Source organism: Hemicordylus capensis, chromosome 2 (genome assembly GCF_027244095.1).
Source record: "Hemicordylus capensis ecotype Gifberg chromosome 2, rHemCap1.1.pri, whole genome shotgun sequence".
NCBI classification, from domain to species: Eukaryota; Metazoa; Chordata; class Lepidosauria; order Squamata; family Cordylidae; genus Hemicordylus; species Hemicordylus capensis.
The window spans coordinates 95,607,952-95,627,574 of NC_069658.1; the positions used below are offsets into that span (position 1 = coordinate 95,607,952).

At 40.1% G+C, this 19,623-nt stretch overlaps 1 protein-coding gene across 8 annotated transcripts in view; it reads right to left on the reverse strand.

The window, feature by feature from the left end:
* Positions 1-19,623, reverse strand: part of AOPEP (aminopeptidase O (putative)) — a 340,341-nt gene that overhangs the window by 218,652 nt on the left and 102,066 nt on the right. For all 8 annotated transcript variants that reach the window (XR_008316388.1, XM_053297171.1, XM_053297172.1 and 5 more), the window contains exon 6: positions 520-709. Coding sequence is in view for 7 of the 8 variants with exons in the window: in XM_053297171.1 (XP_053153146.1) it covers positions 520-709 (190 nt within the window). In the remaining variant the exon portion in view is untranslated. The remainder of the gene's footprint in view (positions 1-519; positions 710-19,623) is intronic.

Here is a 19,623-nt window from a genome sequence, read left to right on the forward strand (position 1 = left end):
TACATAACAATAAAATTACCAAGTGAATTAGAGAAAAAAAGGAACGTACACATGTGATATTCTTTAGGGTTATTCAACATATACCCCCCCCCTCCCCTTACCATTCCATTTACTAAGACTTGCCTACTTGGAAGGTCTTCAAGATGAAGTCACTGACCAAAGACTGAGTACAGTCATGGAGGTTAGATCAGTCAATGGCTTATTAGACAGGCCAGCTACAAATAGAGCCTCCATGCTCAAGGGTAATATATTTCTGATTACAAGATTCTGAAGACAAAAAGATGGTTATCACTGTCTTGTCCACCAGTGAGATTCTTTGGTACATCTGATCAACGGCCACTCCTAGATTGCTGGCTTAACTACGCCTTTGTCTGATCTAACATAGAACTTATTCTTAAATTCTTACTTATTCTCAAGTACTTACTTATTCTTAAGTAAGGGTTTATCGTATACAGTATTTTGCTCTTAGTGCCCATGAATAAACCAAAAGTTATCCTAAACAGACTATTCGAGCCATACCTGTTGTGCTGCTGACCAAAATGCATTCTCTAGGTGAGTGGCAAATCCTTCGCTTAGCCACTCTTCAGTCCAGTCACGTGCACCAATGGCCAAGCCAAACCAGGCGTGAGCAATTTCATGGCATAGGCGTGTTCCACAGAGGTGGTTCCCTCCAGATAATGTGCTCTGTGACAGGAAGATGATGTGCGGGCTACATAATATGAATGAAGGACAAAATACATTACGGACCTGTTTCAGCATGCACTGCCTTGCTATAGTAATATGTAGACTTTATTAGCCTTGTCAGCCTGTTATTACTGTATGCATGCTATGTCATGACAGTTAGTTTATAGCTCAGACATTTTTAGGAATTAGGTTGCACTTTATTGTTTTCTGGCAGGGATTCAAGCTAAATATGCTGCCAAGCATTTGTTTCATATTCAACCATCAAACAGCTATTACCTGTAATAAGTAACTTAAACCAAAGTTTTATATTTTTCAAATTACAAGGCTGATTTATTTCAGTGGAAGCATTTATGCTTAAGCCAAGATAATAAAAGAAGGGCAGGTGTGAATAGAGACCATAGGCATTTTCAACTAAATGATCAAAGCAACCAAGAAAAACAAAAGGACAAAAAATTAAGGGAAAAGTACCTATTCAAAAAGGAACATTATAAACATTGAACTCTGTATCAGGACAAAAGCAGGGGAAACACAAGCCCTAATGAAACAAAATAGGCAATGGGATGTCCAGAGATTATAAAACACGTTTGTAAAAGGAGTGGGTACGTATTGGTGCAGCATTACATAGGGAGGCGTTAGTGTGCATGTGAGTGCATGTATATGATTGAAGAGCTAAAACAGGAGGACCAGCTGCTGTAGCAACACCATAGAGGAGAGAGAGGTAGAAGACGTTGCAAAAACAGTTTTATGATGTAACTGTACCTACCTGTTTCAAGCCATATGTTCCTAGTTGGGGTGAGATTTATACAGCCTTTTCTGTGAACCACTCAACATTTCCTTTGGGGGGGGGGGCGATTTGAGATATCCAAAGACATGCCATAGGCAACTCTGTAAATATCTCAGGTGGTTTGTATAATTTTTTTTAAAAAAATTAAAAACCCATTTTTTTACCCAAGCTTTCTCAGGTGTTTTTTTTTTTAAAAAAAATACTGTTTGTTTATTTTTATGGTTTTTAAATTATTGTATTGTTTTAACTTTTATATGTGTTGTTATATTTTGAATTGTTTTAACTTTTATATGTGTTTTAATTGTTGTTAGCCGCCCAGAGACATAAGTTTGGTCGGGGTATAAATTTGATAAAATAAAAAATAAAAAATGGCTAAATAAATGAGGAACATATGTTTGACTGAAATACAGTAGAGTATGTTACTACAGTTAGGTAATAAATATTTATTAATAGACAATAAATATTTATTTTTTCTTCTTGTTATAAAAACACTCTTCTAGATTAAAAAGCTGCCACAGGCTCCTGTTGTCCCTCCCCTGATTGAGAGAGGATGTCTTTAGAGAAGGCAATGTGCCTGTCAGGAACTCCCCTTGCCCTGATTCCAAGTCCAGCATGAACCAGGCAGAAGAGGATGACCAGGGATTCAGGGAAATCAGATGAGGAGCTCTTACTCATGGAAGAACCCCAGGACATCAGAGTCACCCCGATCCTGAGGCTGTCATCATCCAGCCTCCCTCAGTACCCCTGCTTAGCAGCAACCCAGAACACACTCTGGACCCCTCACTCTCTCCAGCACCTTGCCCCACAGACCTTGCACCTCCCCAGGGACCTTCTACCACTACAAACCCAGACACCCTGGTGACCAGGACACCCCTGATCCTCCACCTCCCTGAGAACCAACTCTGGACACTCCCCGCCCCCCATCTACCTGGAGAAGCCCCTCTGAGTTCACACAGGCAGGCTTGCCCTCCAAGACCGGTGGGGAAGTATGCACCTGGCAGCCAGAAAGCTACCAACCAATGGGCCTACTCAGGAGTCAGGTTAGTATGTATTAAAGGGTTCCACCCTGACCTGGCTTATATAAGTGTCCTCCAACTGCCAGCACCTTGCTGGTAGTAACAGCTCACATAGGGAGCATCTTTCATCCCCTAAGTACTGAACCAGCTCCTAGACTGTGTAACCAGCTCCTAGACTTGCTCCCAGAACCTGGGTTACCCTGCTCCTGCTCCTACTTCCCTGAGCAGCAGCCTTGACTCACCCTGCAGCTTGCAGGCAAGCCTTCACCTGCAGGACCACCCTGTGTCTGGCCTGGGTTAACTAGCCACCCACTCCAGCTAGTGAGTGTTGACCCCGTTCCACCCCTGAGCCTGGCCAGCTGCCCCAGGTTAAAGTGCCTGATAGTGCCTACTGCCAGACTTCATAGGAGTTGGGGGCAAACAAGAGAGAAATGTATTTGTAATACACTTTTCAGCACCAACTTCTACAGGCTGGCTCTCTAGTGGTCATTCTGAAGAACTGTTTGATCTTTGGCTGACTACAAACTCTGTCTAAAAATGATTGCTCGCCATTTATTTATTTATTTATTTACATTTATATCCCGCTCTTCCTCCAAGGAGCCCAAAACAATCAAGTCAAGTCAAGTTTACTTACGGTCAAAGACCAGAATTCGTCCAGAGCAGTGTACATGGTTATTTTTATCCTTACAACAACCCTGTGAAGTAGGTTAGTCTGAGAGTTAAGTGACTGGCCCACAGTCACCCAGGGTGACATTATAGTCGTGCTGTACCTCTGGAAATTAATCTTCCATTAATTAATTAAACCCCATACTAACATAGCATACTCTGCAGGTCACATACAGTATCACTAGAAAGTCATGGCATATCAAGGCCTACAGCTCTAATGCGTCATATCTGTAGTGGCAAAGCCTTCTTGCCATGTGCATAAAGAACAGATACGGCCTTAAGAAATTTCCAAGATGTACTAATCCATGTTCCAAAGAACCTCTATTATTCAGCCCAACCCTTCCCTCAAAAATGTATGAACACCCACACTTCTTTTGAAATAAGTTCATTTGTCTGGATCTGCCTGAAGAGCTCTGCTTTAAAAACTGTGGTTTCTGCCGAAAAACACACATATAGCAACAATCTCAAATTAGAATTCAGAAAAGCAGGTCAAATGGAGTTAAACCAGCTAATATCACAAAAGACACCACAAGATGCTGAAGCACTAGCAAAGAAGCAGAGTCACTGAGAACAAAGAGCAAGAATAAACAGTACCTCCTCAAACCTCTGCCCAAACCAACTCAAATTATGAGGAACAAAAAAGGCACTGAGGGGGGAAAAGCACAGAAGCTACAGTACATAATGAGCCACTCCCTTTTATTACAAAGCCCCCACTGAGAAGAATAACTGTGCATCTTGGGGGCACTGCTTTGGTCATTTTTAAACAAATGACCCCCTAGCTGTGGTGTATGCAGTGTTACAAAGAAATAGCCCAGAAATGTACCAAGTAAATAACATTCCAGACATACTGCTGGCAGCCTTTTGGCTGAAACAAAACAAAAGTAACTTCAGGCCTTATAAACAGACACGCAGAAAGGGTTTGCATTTTAAGCGTCTGCTGTATTTATATGAAGAAATAAGGTCGAGATTATGTTTCCAAGAACCATTTTTCGTTTAATGTACTTAAGCAATTGAAAGGTCACATATGGAAAAATAAGCCTCTTATAAGAAGACAAAAGAAACAAGGTTGCACACATGTGCATGAATATTTGTGAACTGCACTGCAATCAGGTCAGCATGAACAGAATTTCATTTTAAAGCACTTCCTTCAAGGTCTGGAAAGATTACTCGGGCTTTATTCCCACTCAGGCCTCATAAGTTTCCTCGTTTCCTCTTTATTCTTCTCACCAAAGTCAACTAGTTGCCCCTCTAACCCAGGATCCTCTGCAGTTTATCAAAGACACCCTCTGGATTAGGTGTTGCCACAGGGTAGCAGAGAGAGTTTACTTTAACACAAAGATTCTAAAGGGCTGGACATATTATTTCTATATTACTTTCAGTGCCAGTTGATCTTGGCAATTATCTCAATGGCCTGGTGCAATTTCACACTAGGACACAATCCAGGTAATGGCATGACACACTTTGCAGTCTGAACAGGGCTTTTGACTTTGAAGGGTGGATGGGTGAGTGGATGATTGTGTCATATTTGTTGCTGTTTTCTTTTAATATACAAATTATATTTGATTCTCTATCTCAGCTTTTAAAATATATGTGCTTCTTGCTGCTTAAAGGGGTCTAGCTTGCCTAACTCTATTTTTTTAGCTTTTTGTTAAATTGCATTTTGAAATGATCATAATCTAACCTTCAAAACTGTATATTTGTATGTTTGGACTATTGCCTTGGTAAGAATATGTGGTGTTGGATTCTATGACTGTACCCATGTACTGTTCCCCATGGTGTCCTGTGTTGCCCACAGTGATGTGGGCAACACAGGATGTGCTGTGGATATTTGTATGGGGATTGCCATGGTCACCAAGACCTGCAGGCAGGGAAACCATACTGATGATGTGAATATCTTTGTGAAGTGTTGAACACATGTACTGTTCCCTGCACTCTACACAGATGGCAAGCTTTAAAATCAAATTTGCCATTCAAATAGTGTCCAGGAAATCGAATGCATATGGATCTCATCATGGGGAATGGGGGGAGGAGATGGGGGAGGAAACCTTGTGACAGAAGAGCAGTATGTAAAACGATTGGATTCCAAGGCCTCATCCATTACAAAAATAGTAACATAGCCACCTATACACCTTCTGTACCTCACAGTGCAAAACTGATGTAACTGATCAGTCCCATCAACTAGCTCAAGACTTCTGGGGGAAGGGGAGGGCATTGAAATAGATAGATATTGATATAGACAAAACACATACACCAGTGGAGTAACAGTCTGGAACTCTTCAGAAGCACCAGTGCTACAGCAGTGCTTCTCCTGTTGCCCTGGTGCTTTATTAGACAGAATGGCAGCCACTATCTTTAATGAGTTGGCTGGATTCTCTCAGTCAGATCCCCAAGATGTCATTGTCAACCATAACATTCTCTCCAGGTTTTGCTCTGTCACTAGGGCACATAGTGGAAAGTTCCTATTTTTCCTATCCAACCGCAGCATAGTATCTTGCTAATGCCTATTACTGGTGGCTCTCTTGACCTTCCTTTTAGATTATGAACCCTTTTGGGACAAGGAACCATCTTATTTATAATTTTCTATGTCAACTGTTTTGAGAAGTTTCTGTTGAAACTTCTTCTGTTGAAACTTCACATAAATATTCATAGTAGCAATAATGTAGTAGTCATCATTTCTATGGGAGAATACTGTTGAAGTTGCTTGTTTATGTTGTCATTGGGCAAACGTGATTTAAGGAATGTGTTTTCTTGATGGTTTGGAGCTTGCCTCACAACACTGCAGTTGTGAATGCATGAGCAGCTGACATCTTGACTAATGATGCGCTTGTGTAATGAGCAACATTGCACTAGTGCAGGAACAATCATGTAGAGCTCGTCTTGGGAGACATGGTCTTGTGAGAGGAGAGCCGTTCTTGTGGTAGCAAGCATGACTTGTTCCCTTAGCTAAGCAGGGTCTGCCCTGGTTGCATATGAATGGGAGACTAGCAATGTAAAATATTCCCTTTAGGGGATGGAGCCACTCTGGGAAGATCATCTAGGTTCCAAGTTCCCTCCCTGGCATCTCCAAGATAGGGCTGAGAGAGATTCCTGCCTGCAACCTTGGAGAAGCCACTGTCAGTTTGTGAAGACAATATTGAGCTAGATTGACCAGCGGTCTGACTCAGTATATGGCAGCTTCCTTTGTTCTTATGTTAGTTGTGCAAAAGTTCCTTTTAAAACAAATAAGTTCTGCAATTTTGCCCTGTTGCATGAGCACAAGCATGCTTGGGGTAGCACAACACTAGTCTGGAATCCAAGTTCCAGACTTTGCACAAGTAGCTGGCACCACAGCTTTGCACAGTGCCATCCTTCTGCAAGCACTTTGCAAGCACGGTGTGATCTTCTCTGTTAAGAGAATCTTTGGCTGAAGTCAAAACAAAGTAAGAATAAGATATGACCACATCTATCTAAACTATGGAGAGCCTCAGGGTGCTTTGCTTTCAATTTATAACACAGTATGAACCCAAATTGCAGGCAACTTCAAAAGCAGGCCAGAACAGGTTCATGGGTGGAGTAAAGTGGGTTGAAAACCACACCCAGTTAACAAAAAAATTAGCAGTTCCTCCCAGAAAGTTGGCATGGCTCCCAATACCCTTTACTGTAAACAAATTAATAACTTGTTTGCTACATACATGGGTACAGTTTTCAAACAAAAGGAGTACTATGGCTTTTCCACCACTTGATTGAAAAAGAAGTCTTATGATGCCTCACCCAAAAGACTGTACTACACAAAACTCTTGAGTGCCAGTTCACAGATTTTCTGTTAATACATTCAAAATGAAATGAGAGTCCTCTGCACATCCATTAATCTCAATCCATGAGAACAAATCAATTCAGAGAACACAAAGGCAATATCTTCCGCCTACTGATGGCAATGCACACATGCACTTGCGTCCATAGGACTGAGATCTTTCTTATTACTGAAGACATTCTGAATACAACTTCTTAAGGAGCAACTGAAATTTAAACTGATTTAACCAGCATGAAAGTCATCTCTCTCTCAGCAAGTCCATGCAGCTCTGCTTCAAGTCTAATGAGAGTAACAGGTGCCAATTTGAAAATCAGCCACAGGGCAAAATATATCAGATTATTCCCATGTTTTACAAAAACATCAGACATATGGGCTCGGTTTAGTGTACAAGCTTACTCTTTAATTAAAGCTTTGTTAAGGGGAAAAAACACCCTGCACACAAGGACAAAGAGTTTTTCTAACATACCAGACCCACGCTTCTGAAGCTAACAGATATGATTAAGGGTAAAATTCACTGCAGTGAATGTTAATATACTGAGGTCATCAGACTGGAAATAAAACAAAGAGTCTCTGCAAAACCAGTGTATCTTTTTATAAACTAAAAACTTAGGTTTTTATGAACTGATACTTAGGGGTAGCCACTTCACAAATACAGTTGGCAAAATAACGATTAGCTTGGGAAAATGGTTTGTTCCTGAATATCTATCTTACTTATTTTGTATTTAACGTATGTATATACTGCCCAAAACTCACATCTCTGGGCGGTTTACAGTAAAACACAAAGTAAAATATGATTAAAACATTAAAACAATTTAAAAACAATGTTAAATTCTATAAGTCTAATTAAAAGTCTGGATGAACAAATGTGTCCTAACAGCCTTTTTATATTTTTATAAATTGTGACACCTATGTAGGGGCATGGTACATTGGGCATGACCCATCCAAACTTAAGTATTTTGTATCATTCTGTCACACTAATTTCAGTGGAAGAAATTTAAGCATATACTTAACTTTTTCATTATCATCTTTATTGTGTAGCCAAGTCATTACAATACTAAATTCTCTCATCGAAATCAATGGGATTTAAAAGTGCCTTTAACACTGTGTAAAATTATATTTTACGCTCAAAAGTTGATATTATTATTAATTATGTATTACTTTTTGACAAAATGTTCACAAAGGAGTTTGTATAGCAGAAAATGTGAAAAGGGTTCTAGGGATGTGCAAAGCCATTTGTGCACCTGCTGGCAGGGTCGGGAGCAGTTACCTTAAAAAGTAGGTAAGGAACCCCTTACCTGCTCATCCCCACCCCATTGCTTTTCTGCCTACAGTGCCCGCTCTCCAAACGGCTGTGCAGAACTGTGGAACTGGTCCCTGCAGTTGACGCCATGAAGAGGAGGAGGCACCGAAGCGACTCATGCACACTGTTAAATGATTCCCTGTACCATAAGGGTTCGTAATCTAGTAGAAGAAGAAGAATATGTGTGTATGTATTTATTTATACATACAGTCAGACAGGTGTTATTGACTGGTTTGTTTTATCCAGACATCGAGTCCTTCCCAAGGACCTGGGATGGCTGAATTTTATTGTCAATTGTTATAGATATCGTCGCAGAATATAGGCTGTTCCCAGTAAAGCTGCTTTTTGTAATTGGCTGATGGTGATTTCTGTGACCCCTGTGGTGTTGAGGTGCTCTTCAAGGTCTTTTGGAACTGCACCCAGGGCGTCAATTACCACTGGGATTATTTTGGTCTTCTTCTGCCACAGGCTTTCAATTTCAGTTTGTAGATCTTGGTATTTTGAGATTTTTTCCATTTCTTTTTCTTCTATTCTGCTATTCCCTAGTATTGCTATGTCGATTATTTTAACTTGTTTTTCTTTCTTCTCAGCTACAGTTATATCTGGTGTATTGTGTGGCATATGTTTGTCTGTTTGTATTTGGAAGTCCCATGATATGTTTGCATCTTCATTTTCTACAACTTTTTCAATTTTATGGTCCCACCGATTTTTGGCTACAGGTAGCTTGTATTTTTTTGGAGATGTTCCAGTGTATCATCCCTGCTACCTTTGAAGTATCGGGGTACCCTTGACTCCAATAGGGGAGGTTCATTCCTGGGCGGATGGAGCCTCTGTAAGTACCATGGTTATTTGCCAGTATACTTAAAGACCTAATGGCTGACATCCTGACTAACAAAATGCTGTTGTTTTGTTGGATGTGTTGGTGCTGTAGATGACTTTCTGACAAATGCAGCACTGGCACTCATGGAGCGAGAGAGAGAGAGAGAGAATTAATTTCAACTATCTTCCACCTTCAATCCTGTGTGTCACTTGCAAATATGTCTCTGAGGGTAGAACAGTCCTCAGGGACATATTTTTGGGTGACACAGAGGACTTCTGGGGGAGGGGAAGTATTCAAAATTGTTCCTATTGTGAGTGCCGATGCTCCTACTCGATTGCATATAGAGCACCTACACATATAAAGAAGCATCGGTGCTTTGTTAGCCAGGATGTCAGTCAGCACCTCTGCTTTCAGTCTTTTTTCCAAGGTTGTTTCCTTCCAGATTAAGTTGGATTCAACAGCTGGAGGCTTTTACACACAGGGCTTATATCCCAAATCTCCTTCAGAAAAGAGTGTGTGTGCTCACATACCAGCCAAACTTACCCCGATGTCCCTTCGAGATACTTGGACCCACCCCACACATAAATTGGGCTTTGTGATGCAAATTCTAGCTTATCTTGATGTATTTCCAGATTTTAAAAATACTGGTTTTAAGCTACTTTTTCTGAAAACACCAGAGCAAATAGGGAAAGGCACTGACATAGAATCATTAGCATGATAAGAATTATTATTATTTCTTGTTTACACAGTCAGACAGGTGTTATTGACTGGTTTGTTTTATCCAGACATCGAGTCCTTCCCAAGGACCTGGGATGATGATGATGATGATGATGATGATGATGATGATGATGATTAATTCGATTTCTATACCGCCCTTCCAAAAATGGCTCAGGGCGGTTTACACAGAGAAATAACAAATAAATAAGATGGATCCCTGTCCCCAAAGGGCTCACAATCTAAAAAGAAACACGATAGACACCAGCAACAGTCACTGGAGGTATGGGGGTGGATAGGGCCAGTTAAAGAGAATCACCACATTTAAGGTGCCTTTTGCCAAGTTAGCAGGGGTTCTAAGGTGCCTCTTTGCCAAGTTAGCAGAAGGATGCTCTCTTTAGAAATCATTTGGCATTTAGATTTTAATCACCCTGACTGTGAAAATTGCATAGAACGCAAGTAAATGCACAGGACATAACAATGTCCTGCTTAGTCTAGTTAGCTTCCTTGAATTAATGAGCTATGTTAGATAGCAACAGGGCTTTCCCCCAACCCCCACCACACATAGACACAAAGAAAGAGTAATTCAGTGTATTATATAAAAAGCAAATTCACAAAACCCTGATTTCAGGCATATGACTCACTTCAAAGTTAAGGGAAGTCATGTGGGTAAAGTCCACAGATGTCTTTGAAATTTTTGCTTTAAGCCTTTTAAACTCAGGCTTCCATTCCAGTCAGTAAGAGACTACACAGACAAACCTATTTTTGTTTGTAAAGCAGTATCTACAGACTCTTCACATTATAATTCTCTCCCTCAGGAATTCAGAACAGTCTTCCTCTTATTGCTTGTCAGTTTCAGTACCAGTTTATCACTTATCTGTTTATCAGTATATCTGATCTTTACACTCCACACATGCAATGCTACAGCCTGCTCTGTTTTTCCACCAAAAGGCTGATGAGGATCAGTGCTCTCAGCGCAGCCCACCTGGCTGGCTTCCTAGTGTTGAGCTGGGACAAAATCGCTCTGGGCAGAAAGTACTTATCTTTTCCCAGGATATATCCCACAGTCCTGGCAAAAGGCCACACTGTCCAGTTAGGGTTAAGGTGTGTCTTGCTAGCTAGTCAGAGCTACTTGTAGGTAGGAGCAACACAATACATGTGGTTATTATACCTGTGATCTTAATAATGTGAACAAACATCAGTCATCAAACATCAAGTCAGTATAATGCCTTGTAGACACATTCACTAGGAAATCATGTATTTGAGAAGTTTTACAAAGGCAGAGGCCTATTAACATCAAATAGAAAAAACCAAAGAAGTTGCCCATTAGACATTCTCTAATGTGCATGTTGTTGGCAAAATATTTAAATAACCCAATATGGGCAAAGCCTGATTCTACTGTACCAGTTCTGCAAGGAAGGCTCACGGGAGCATGACCCTCCCATAAGGTTGGGTCACAAATGTTTTCCCAGTCATGTGGGAATTCTTCATTATTTTTAATTGCATTTACTGCATTTAATTGAGTTTAGTGCATTTATATCCCATTCTACCTTCAATGAGCTCAGAACAGCATATCTCATTTCCCCACCCCACCTCATATAATGGGGATGGGGTCTTAGTTCAGTGGGAAAAGCACATGTTTTGCATGCAGAAGAAACCAGATTCAATCCCTCATGTGTGCAGGAAAATCTGGGGAAAGCCTTCTGCCTGAAACCCAGGAGAGCTTCTGACAGTCAATGGGGACAATTCTGAGCTAGATGAACCAATGATCTCATTATAAAGCAGCTTCCCATGTTCTCCCCTATTATCCTCACATCACCCCAGACCTTGGGGGACTGGAGGGGATCACTGGAAGTTCCACCTACCCTGATGGACCAGAGTAGTTAGAAGAAGCTCATACAACAGGTCTGCAGAGAAAGGCCAGAAGAGACATCTAAGCTGGAAGAAAGCGCTAATAAATGAAGCCCAAAGCTGGAAGCTGGCTTTGAAAGGAACTTCCTGCATAGAGCACTTGCACAAGTGGCTGAGAAGCAGACACTGAAGAGTTTGTATAGTAACTGGATGCTCCACTCCTTCCAGGATCTTAGATGGGTCCAGATCCAGGGCATGTGTCTCTACCTGCCTCCTCCTTCCAAGTAGGAAGTAGCCAAACGGGCACTATGTCAGTTCTCCTGGGTTTCAGGCCCAAATCATCACCACCACCACCACAGCTCTTAGGATCTCCAGAGTGACAACAGGCTGTGCAGAACTTGGCATGGGTCCAGATGATGCATGAGGTGGGATTTTATTTTATTCATTTGGGGTTTTTTTAAATTTAAAATATTTATATTCCATCCCCCAGCATACTGCTGCTCAGGGCAGCTTAATATAAGAGTAAAATCATAATGTCCACAATAAGACAATAAAACATAAACATAATAAAAACAATAAAATAAGAAGCAAATAACAGAAGTAATACACAAGAAGAACAACAGCCATAGGAACAAAGGAACATAGGAAGCTGCCATATACTGAGACAGACCCTTGGTCCATCTCGCTCAGTACTGTCTACACAGACTGGCAGCGGCTTCTCCAAGGTTGCAGACAGGAATCTCTCTCAGCCCTATCTCGGAGATGTTGCCAGGGAGGGAACTTGGAACCTAGATGATCTTCCCAGAGCGGCTCCATCCCCTAAAGGGAATATTTTACATTGCTAGTCTCCCATTCATATGCAACCAGGGCAGACCCTGCTTAACTAAGGGGACAAGTCATGTTTGCTACCACAAGACCAGCTCTTCTCTCCCCTAGTCAGGACTAGGGATCTTCTGGTATCTCAGCACCCTCAGGCAGGATGTGCTGCATGGGTGAGGTGAGCTCTAGATGAACCTCAGTGACTGTTGACCTGTCAGGTTCCTGTCTTTGTCAGATGTCACAGCAGCATGACTTCTCCTCCTCTTTCCCAATACCATGCCACTGACTATTACATTCTATGATTGCCAAAAGGGCCCTTGATCCTATCTGCATATCTGTGGTGGCAATTAGAGTGGCAACCAGTTCAGTTTACTACTGGGACTGTTCTCCATTAGTTCCACTGGGACTGTTCTCCATTAGTTCACACAAGGGTCTACTTTTCTCAGAGGGCCAAAAGGCACTGCTGCTGTGCCACCTCAATTCATTGCAGTGGGAAAACAGGAAAATCAACTGTATGAGTTCAGTTTCAAATCCATACTTTTTGGTAAAATACACTTAAATAGCTAACCAGGAAGGGCCTGTGTCAGTTTTCTGATCCTTTTCTAAAAGTCAAGTGAGTGGACTATTAATCAAGAAAAAATTTCCTCTGCCATTGTTCCTATTTATGATATAACCCACTAGTAAGAACGCTCCCCCTCCCTCACCTCTGGTCTTTTGATGGAAATGTGCGTTGCCCTTGTATGTCTCCAAGTACTTTTACTAAATTGATAAACATGATAAATAGTCCCTAGCAGGGTTTTCTGTTTCAGTCTGAAATTTGTCACATTTATCACTGATGAATGTTTTTATTTGCTTCTAGATGGATTTTGTGATTTCCAGCTTTCCATCATACCTATTACTGGGAGTGCTGGACTGACTTCTATGTTTTGAGGCTAACATCTTAAATAATAGTCAGGAGCCTTGCCCAAGAAGGGAAGCAAACAATACTGTGTGTTAAGAGCCAATCCCCAATACACAATCCCCCCCCCACAAAACTGCTCCCCACATGTCAATCCATGAACAAAAGTCATCATGTTGACATGTTTACCATGGTGTATTTGCAAATCAGACATGTAGGTTGAGAAGTAATGTTTCTAGAATCCTAAGGACACCTATCTGGAGCTGGTGGGAGCTAGTGTAGTGCAGCAGTCAGGAGCGCAACAAGCTATGAGATGGAAGCTCTGGCTCCAATTCTGCTTAACCATTAACTCACTAGGTGGTTTTAGGAAGACCATGGCCTTCCTAGGTGGTCTGCGCCTCACCTGTAACACTCAGGTAGTAATAATGCTCTACCATAAGGCATACAATGATTACTAAAATACATTCTTTGTAAAGTGAGAGAAAGCTTATACAAATGAAGTGGCGGAAATTTAAGGGGGGAGGGGAAGAGTCTTAACTTCTAACCAAGTAAGAAATAAAGAGGTTTTGGCATTTTTTACAGACCAGAAAGAAAGGGTAAAACTTTCCCAGCTCATTCTTTTCTTTTAAATAAATAAATAAATAAATAAATAAATAAATAAAAGCAATGAAAAGGTTCTGTTGGATCTTTAGCATGAAAAGATACTTTTGATAAGCTAACTAATAAGATGACATTAAAAGACTCAGAGGAATTAAAATGTGACTGACATGAGAAATGGACTTTCTTTCAGAATTAAAAGAATTCCAACATGTTTACATTAAACACCTGAACAAAAGCCTTTATTGCTATGTTTTCAGTGTCTCCATCATACAAACCAAGAGATTAAAAACTCCCACATTTTGAACAATCCAAAAATATCCAAATGCCTGGCAAAATGTCTTTCCAATAGAAAATAGGGGGCAGGGGGCATTAAGAAAAGTGTTACCAGTGCCCAACCTAATTTGCTTCAGTCAGTATGTCTTGAGAACCAGACAGTAATTTCTTATTTCCAAGAAGAAGAAAAATGAGATCCCCCCACCCCGCCCTTTCTAGGTCACATCACATTTCATTTAACTTGCTTTTTATGCCAGCGAATATTTCTGTAAATAAATAGAAGCATGGGATTCTTCAAACTGCCTGATTTGCAGACAATATCTACATAAGTCCCACTGGATTTCTATACAGTTTCAGGCAACCAGGGACTAATAATCAACTAGCTTGTCTCTATTTTCTTCAAAAAACAAGCAACAAAGCAGCATGACTCCAGTATTGTTTAAATCCATACTCATGTGCAGGGATATTTCAGTCCACAATGACTTTTCTTGTGCCCCTGCTTTATGCATGCAACAAGTGTTATAATACCTATCTCAGATCACCATTACTTAAGGTGTTTTTTTGTTTTTTGTTTTTACAAGAAACCAACCCAACCATTACACATTATTTGTGCTTATTTTTAGCAGCTTCCGCAAACCATGTGCAAACTGTTCAGAGTATAAAAGAAAAGGCCTTCAATTTACTGAATTGAGGATCTACAGATTCTCGTTATTTTGATTAATGAGATACATGTTAACAAAAAGAAAGACACATAGGAAGAGGGAACACAGAAGAAGCAATGACTTCAAAATTATTTTCTTAGCTTATTTTGTGCAACAGCTACACAAGCCTTCCTTTTTATGCGTGTCAGTCAATAAGATATCTGTTATGTGTTTTGCACAAAGAACAAAGATGCCTTTATCGATTCTCAAAGTCTGTAGGACAAACCATTCATGCTGTCAAACTCCCCTAAAACCCTTTCAGAAAATAATAAAATCCATCAGTGACAAATGTCAACATGCTAATTTGTTAGAGAGGGAACAAAAGCAACATTCAGGCGAGGTGCCTCATTTCATATTATATCAGTCCTCCAATTTGTAACAACTTTATGGCAACTCACAGATTATGCAATACTAAAAAAACCCCACCTATAGAGCAGCTAAGGTCAGAACAGTTTTTTTTTCTCCCTGAACAACATTGTGGGGAGTGAATGGTCTCACAACATTCAAAGAACCAAGGTCTTTGCAAATTATTCACTTGCTGCTTTTCAGAAATATTGTCCTGAGAGTCTTAAAATATTAAAAAGACATGTAAATTTGGTTTGGAACACCCTCATTTATTAAAAATAAGTTTAAGAAAACCATATCATCAAAAGCTCAATCCACCAATTATATGCTGAAAATCAGATTTAAGAGATGATGCTACAAAAAGGTGCCATCCTATGTATCTCATTTCTTTTTATGGATTAATTTCGATTTTCTTCAATAGAATATCTCTTTGTGTATACTGCAGAATGTATTAATCCCCCCCCAAAAAAAACAGATGCATCCTTTACGTTCTATACAATATGCAGGTGCAAACTTAATTCACTTACATTATTCATCAAAGACATGCCAGTTCCTCTGTAAAATGTATACAGCTATCTCCGACTGCAGTCAAATCCACAGAAAGTTTCATGTAATGCTTTTCTGGCAATCTACAAGTTATATGTCATGAAGTTACGCAACCAGAGAAGCATTCTGAGGTTGAGTTGTAGCTTTGAACTCTATGGCCTATTATGCCAAATTGGTAGTTAGAATAAAGTTGTTCTAAACATGTAGCCTTTCTAATGTTTCTGGAATGTTACAATGTAAGTGAAAAAAGTCCATATTGTAGAAATCCTTTACAGGCTACAGTACATTACCACCAAGTGTTAACCTGCAATTACTCCCATTATCAGTGGGAGTCCTTCTATCAGTTTCAAAGAGGTTTTCGTAATTACTGATGTACAAAAGCTCCCAATTACTCCAGCACAGACCCACATAAGTAAATAGCCTCACAATCCCACTTCTGGAATATCTGTGATCACAACGTGCAAAGCTATTCTTTATCATTAAAATTGTAATAAGGGGTAAAATGGTTCATTGTGCAGTGATTCTGTTCATGCTCAGAAATGAAAAGGGATACGTAATAATCTTTTAAAGCAGAGTATTATACATATATAAGAATAGTACATACTGTGTATCTCAAAAAATTCTAGTACAGGTATATTTAAGTACCTACAGAGCGTATAGCATCTTGCCTGGTGTAGCGGTTAGAGTGCTGGACTAGGACTGGGCAGACCCGAGTTCAAAGCCACATTCAGCCATGAAACTAGCTGGGTGACCCTGGGCCAGTCACTTCTCTCTCAGCCTAACCTACTTCACAGGGTTGTTGTGATAAAGAAACTCAAGTATGTAGTACACCGCTCTGGGCTCCTTGGAGGAAGAGCGGGATATAAATGTAATACTACTACTACTACTACTACTACTACTAATAATAATAATAATAATAAATGTCATAACTACTAATAAGGAACATTGGCTGACATCATAATGAAGCACATACACTTTGTGGGACAGCGGGGATAAGCTAGGTGTCCTAAGACAACAACTCCAGTCCCCATGTATGCATGCAGAGTACCAGTTGCACCAGAGACTGGAGAACTCCCCGTACTCTGGAAAATGAAAACATGAGGAAGTGGCATGAGGGCTCTCAGCACATCCACACAATCACTCTTCATTAGTCAAGATGTCAGCGAGCACTGTGTATTCTTCCAAGACAAGCCTCAGCCACTTAGTACTGAGGTATGTACAACAAACATCTGTTATGTATTTTTTTCAGGATTTCAAAATGTTTCACGTGTAAGTGTTTTTTAAATTGTTTTTAAAAGTATTTTCATTGGATTTAAATGGTTTTGAATTGTTTTTAAGTGGTTTTTATATTGTTTTGAACACGGTGTTTTAAATGGTGTGTTTTTTAATGTCTTTTTAAACTTGTACACCGCCCAGAGCCTTTGGATGGGTTGGTTTATAAATGTAATAAAATAAATAAATAAATAAATAAATAAGTAGACCCAGTTACAAAAGCTGTTTTTGTAATATTAAAAAATAAGCATAAAATCAAATACTATTCAAGCCATAACTACTAATTCTGCAATTTATTTTATCACTGAACACAAACCAATGGCTGACATCCAAACTGAAATGCTCACAAGTACTTCTACTGAAATTAATTTCAATGAGACTACTCATGAGGAAATTTAGTCTGGATGCCAGGCAGTGTCTATAAGAACAACTATTTCAAAAGGATTGCTATGGTCAAGGCTCACCTGTTTCAGTGGCCTGCACAAGACATAAGATAGTATGTACCACATTTGGCGTGCCCTTCATAATGTTTCTGAGTTACTGAACGCTTTGTCTTATTTATATTCTAATAAATTTTCTAGCATTATGATAGGTGGGGCAAAAAGAGAGCCTATATATTGCAAGGAATGGAGGGAACAACATATTTCTTAGTGAATATCTTTGCCCCTCCCCCAGTAGTGCCACTAATTCCAGTCTATTGTATTTTATTCCACATAACTCACTGGAAAACACTGGCTGACATCTTAACACTACATGTGTACAGCTGTAGGATGCACCCCTGCAGCAGCTGCAGTTCCATTTCAGCAGTACAGCCACTCATGGGTGCGTAATTATCAGGGACATAATTCTGGGTTGCACAGAGCACTTCCAGGACAATAGAAGATGGGCAAAAATAATCTCCCAGCATGTGAGTGGCCACGCTACTGAAGCAGGACCACAGCCACTGCAGGCATGCATCCTTTAACTGCATGCAAGCAGCACTATAAGCATGTTGACCACTGACAAGAGGGTCAGCTCCTATCTGCAACTTTTTCTATATATTCCTATGTCCTAGGCAGTGTTCCCTCTAAAGTGTGCTCATGTGCATGCGGTCACAAGTTTTTTGATGTCTGCTCAGTTAATTTTAGATCCCGCTCAGGTTGAATCAGGAATACCCCACTCTGAATGCATGTATGCACACACTGCCTTGATACTGCCATCCAGAACAAAATTCACTCCGCACACAGATGAACATTTTTTAAGATAAAATACTGATCCTATGATCCATTCCTTAGTCAGTTCTGACAACATTCAACCACCCAAACTCTTACAAATCACTGGCTGCTGGAGAAATCTTGAGTAAGCAGAGTAACAGTCATGAGATTGCAACTTTATCGTGTTGGGGGGCGGGATCACACCAGTTTTTTTAATCACAAAGGGGGAGCTGCGATCTCATGCAGAAACCTTCCTCTGACATCTCACCTGTTATGTGAGTAGATCACTCATGGAAGCAGTTATTAGTGATTTTAATTGGCTGAATATAATCTGAACTAGCTCTAAGTCATCCTTCAGTGCAATGCCAGAGAGTGACAAAGAAATAGACTGTTGGGAGCTGGTCATTAATAAGTCTATAAGATGTTAAAGTTAATCTAGAAACAGAGACAGATATAAGTTTTCTTCTTCTTCAAAAATTCATATTATGTGGGCAGTGACTGGAACTACCGAGCTTCTTGAATATATTGGTAAGAAAATTATCTATTAAAATGTATTCATAAATCTTCTTACTGTGAGCCAGTCAGCTCTTCAGTTCCCATATTTATTATTTCTTGTTTACACAGTCAGACAGGTGTTATTGACTGGTTTGTTTTATCCAGACATCGAGTCCTTCCCAAGGACCTGGGATGGCTGAATTTTATTGTCAATTGTTATAGATATCATCGCAGAATATAGGCTGTTCCCAGTAAAGCTGCTTTTTGTAATTGGCTGATGGTGATTTCTGTGACCCCTGTGGTGCTGAGGTGCTCTTCAAGGTCTTTTGGAACTGCACCCAGGGCGCCAATGACCACTGGGATTATTTGGGTCTTTTTCTGCCACAGCCTTTCAATTTCAATTTGTAGATCTTTGTATTTGGTGATTTTTTCCATTTCTTTTTCTTCTATTCTGCTATCCCCTGGTATTGCTATGTCGATTATTTTAACTTGTTTTTCTTTCTTCTCGACTACAGTTATATCTGGTGTATTGTGTGGCAGATGTTTGTCTGTTTGTAGTCGGAAGTCCCATAATATTTTTACATCTTCATTTTCGACAACTTTTACAATTTTATGGTCCCACCAATTCTTGGCTACAGGTAGCTTGTATTTTTTGCAGATGTTCCAGTGTATCATCCCTGCTACCTTGTCATGCCTTTGTTTGTAGTCAGTCTGTGCGATCTTTTTACAACAGCTGATTAGGTGGTCCACTGTTTCATCTGCTTCTTTACAAAGGCGGCACTTGCTGTTTGTTGTGGATTTTTCTACTTTTGCTCTTATTGCATTTGTTCTTAGTGCCTGTTCTTGTGCAGCCAGT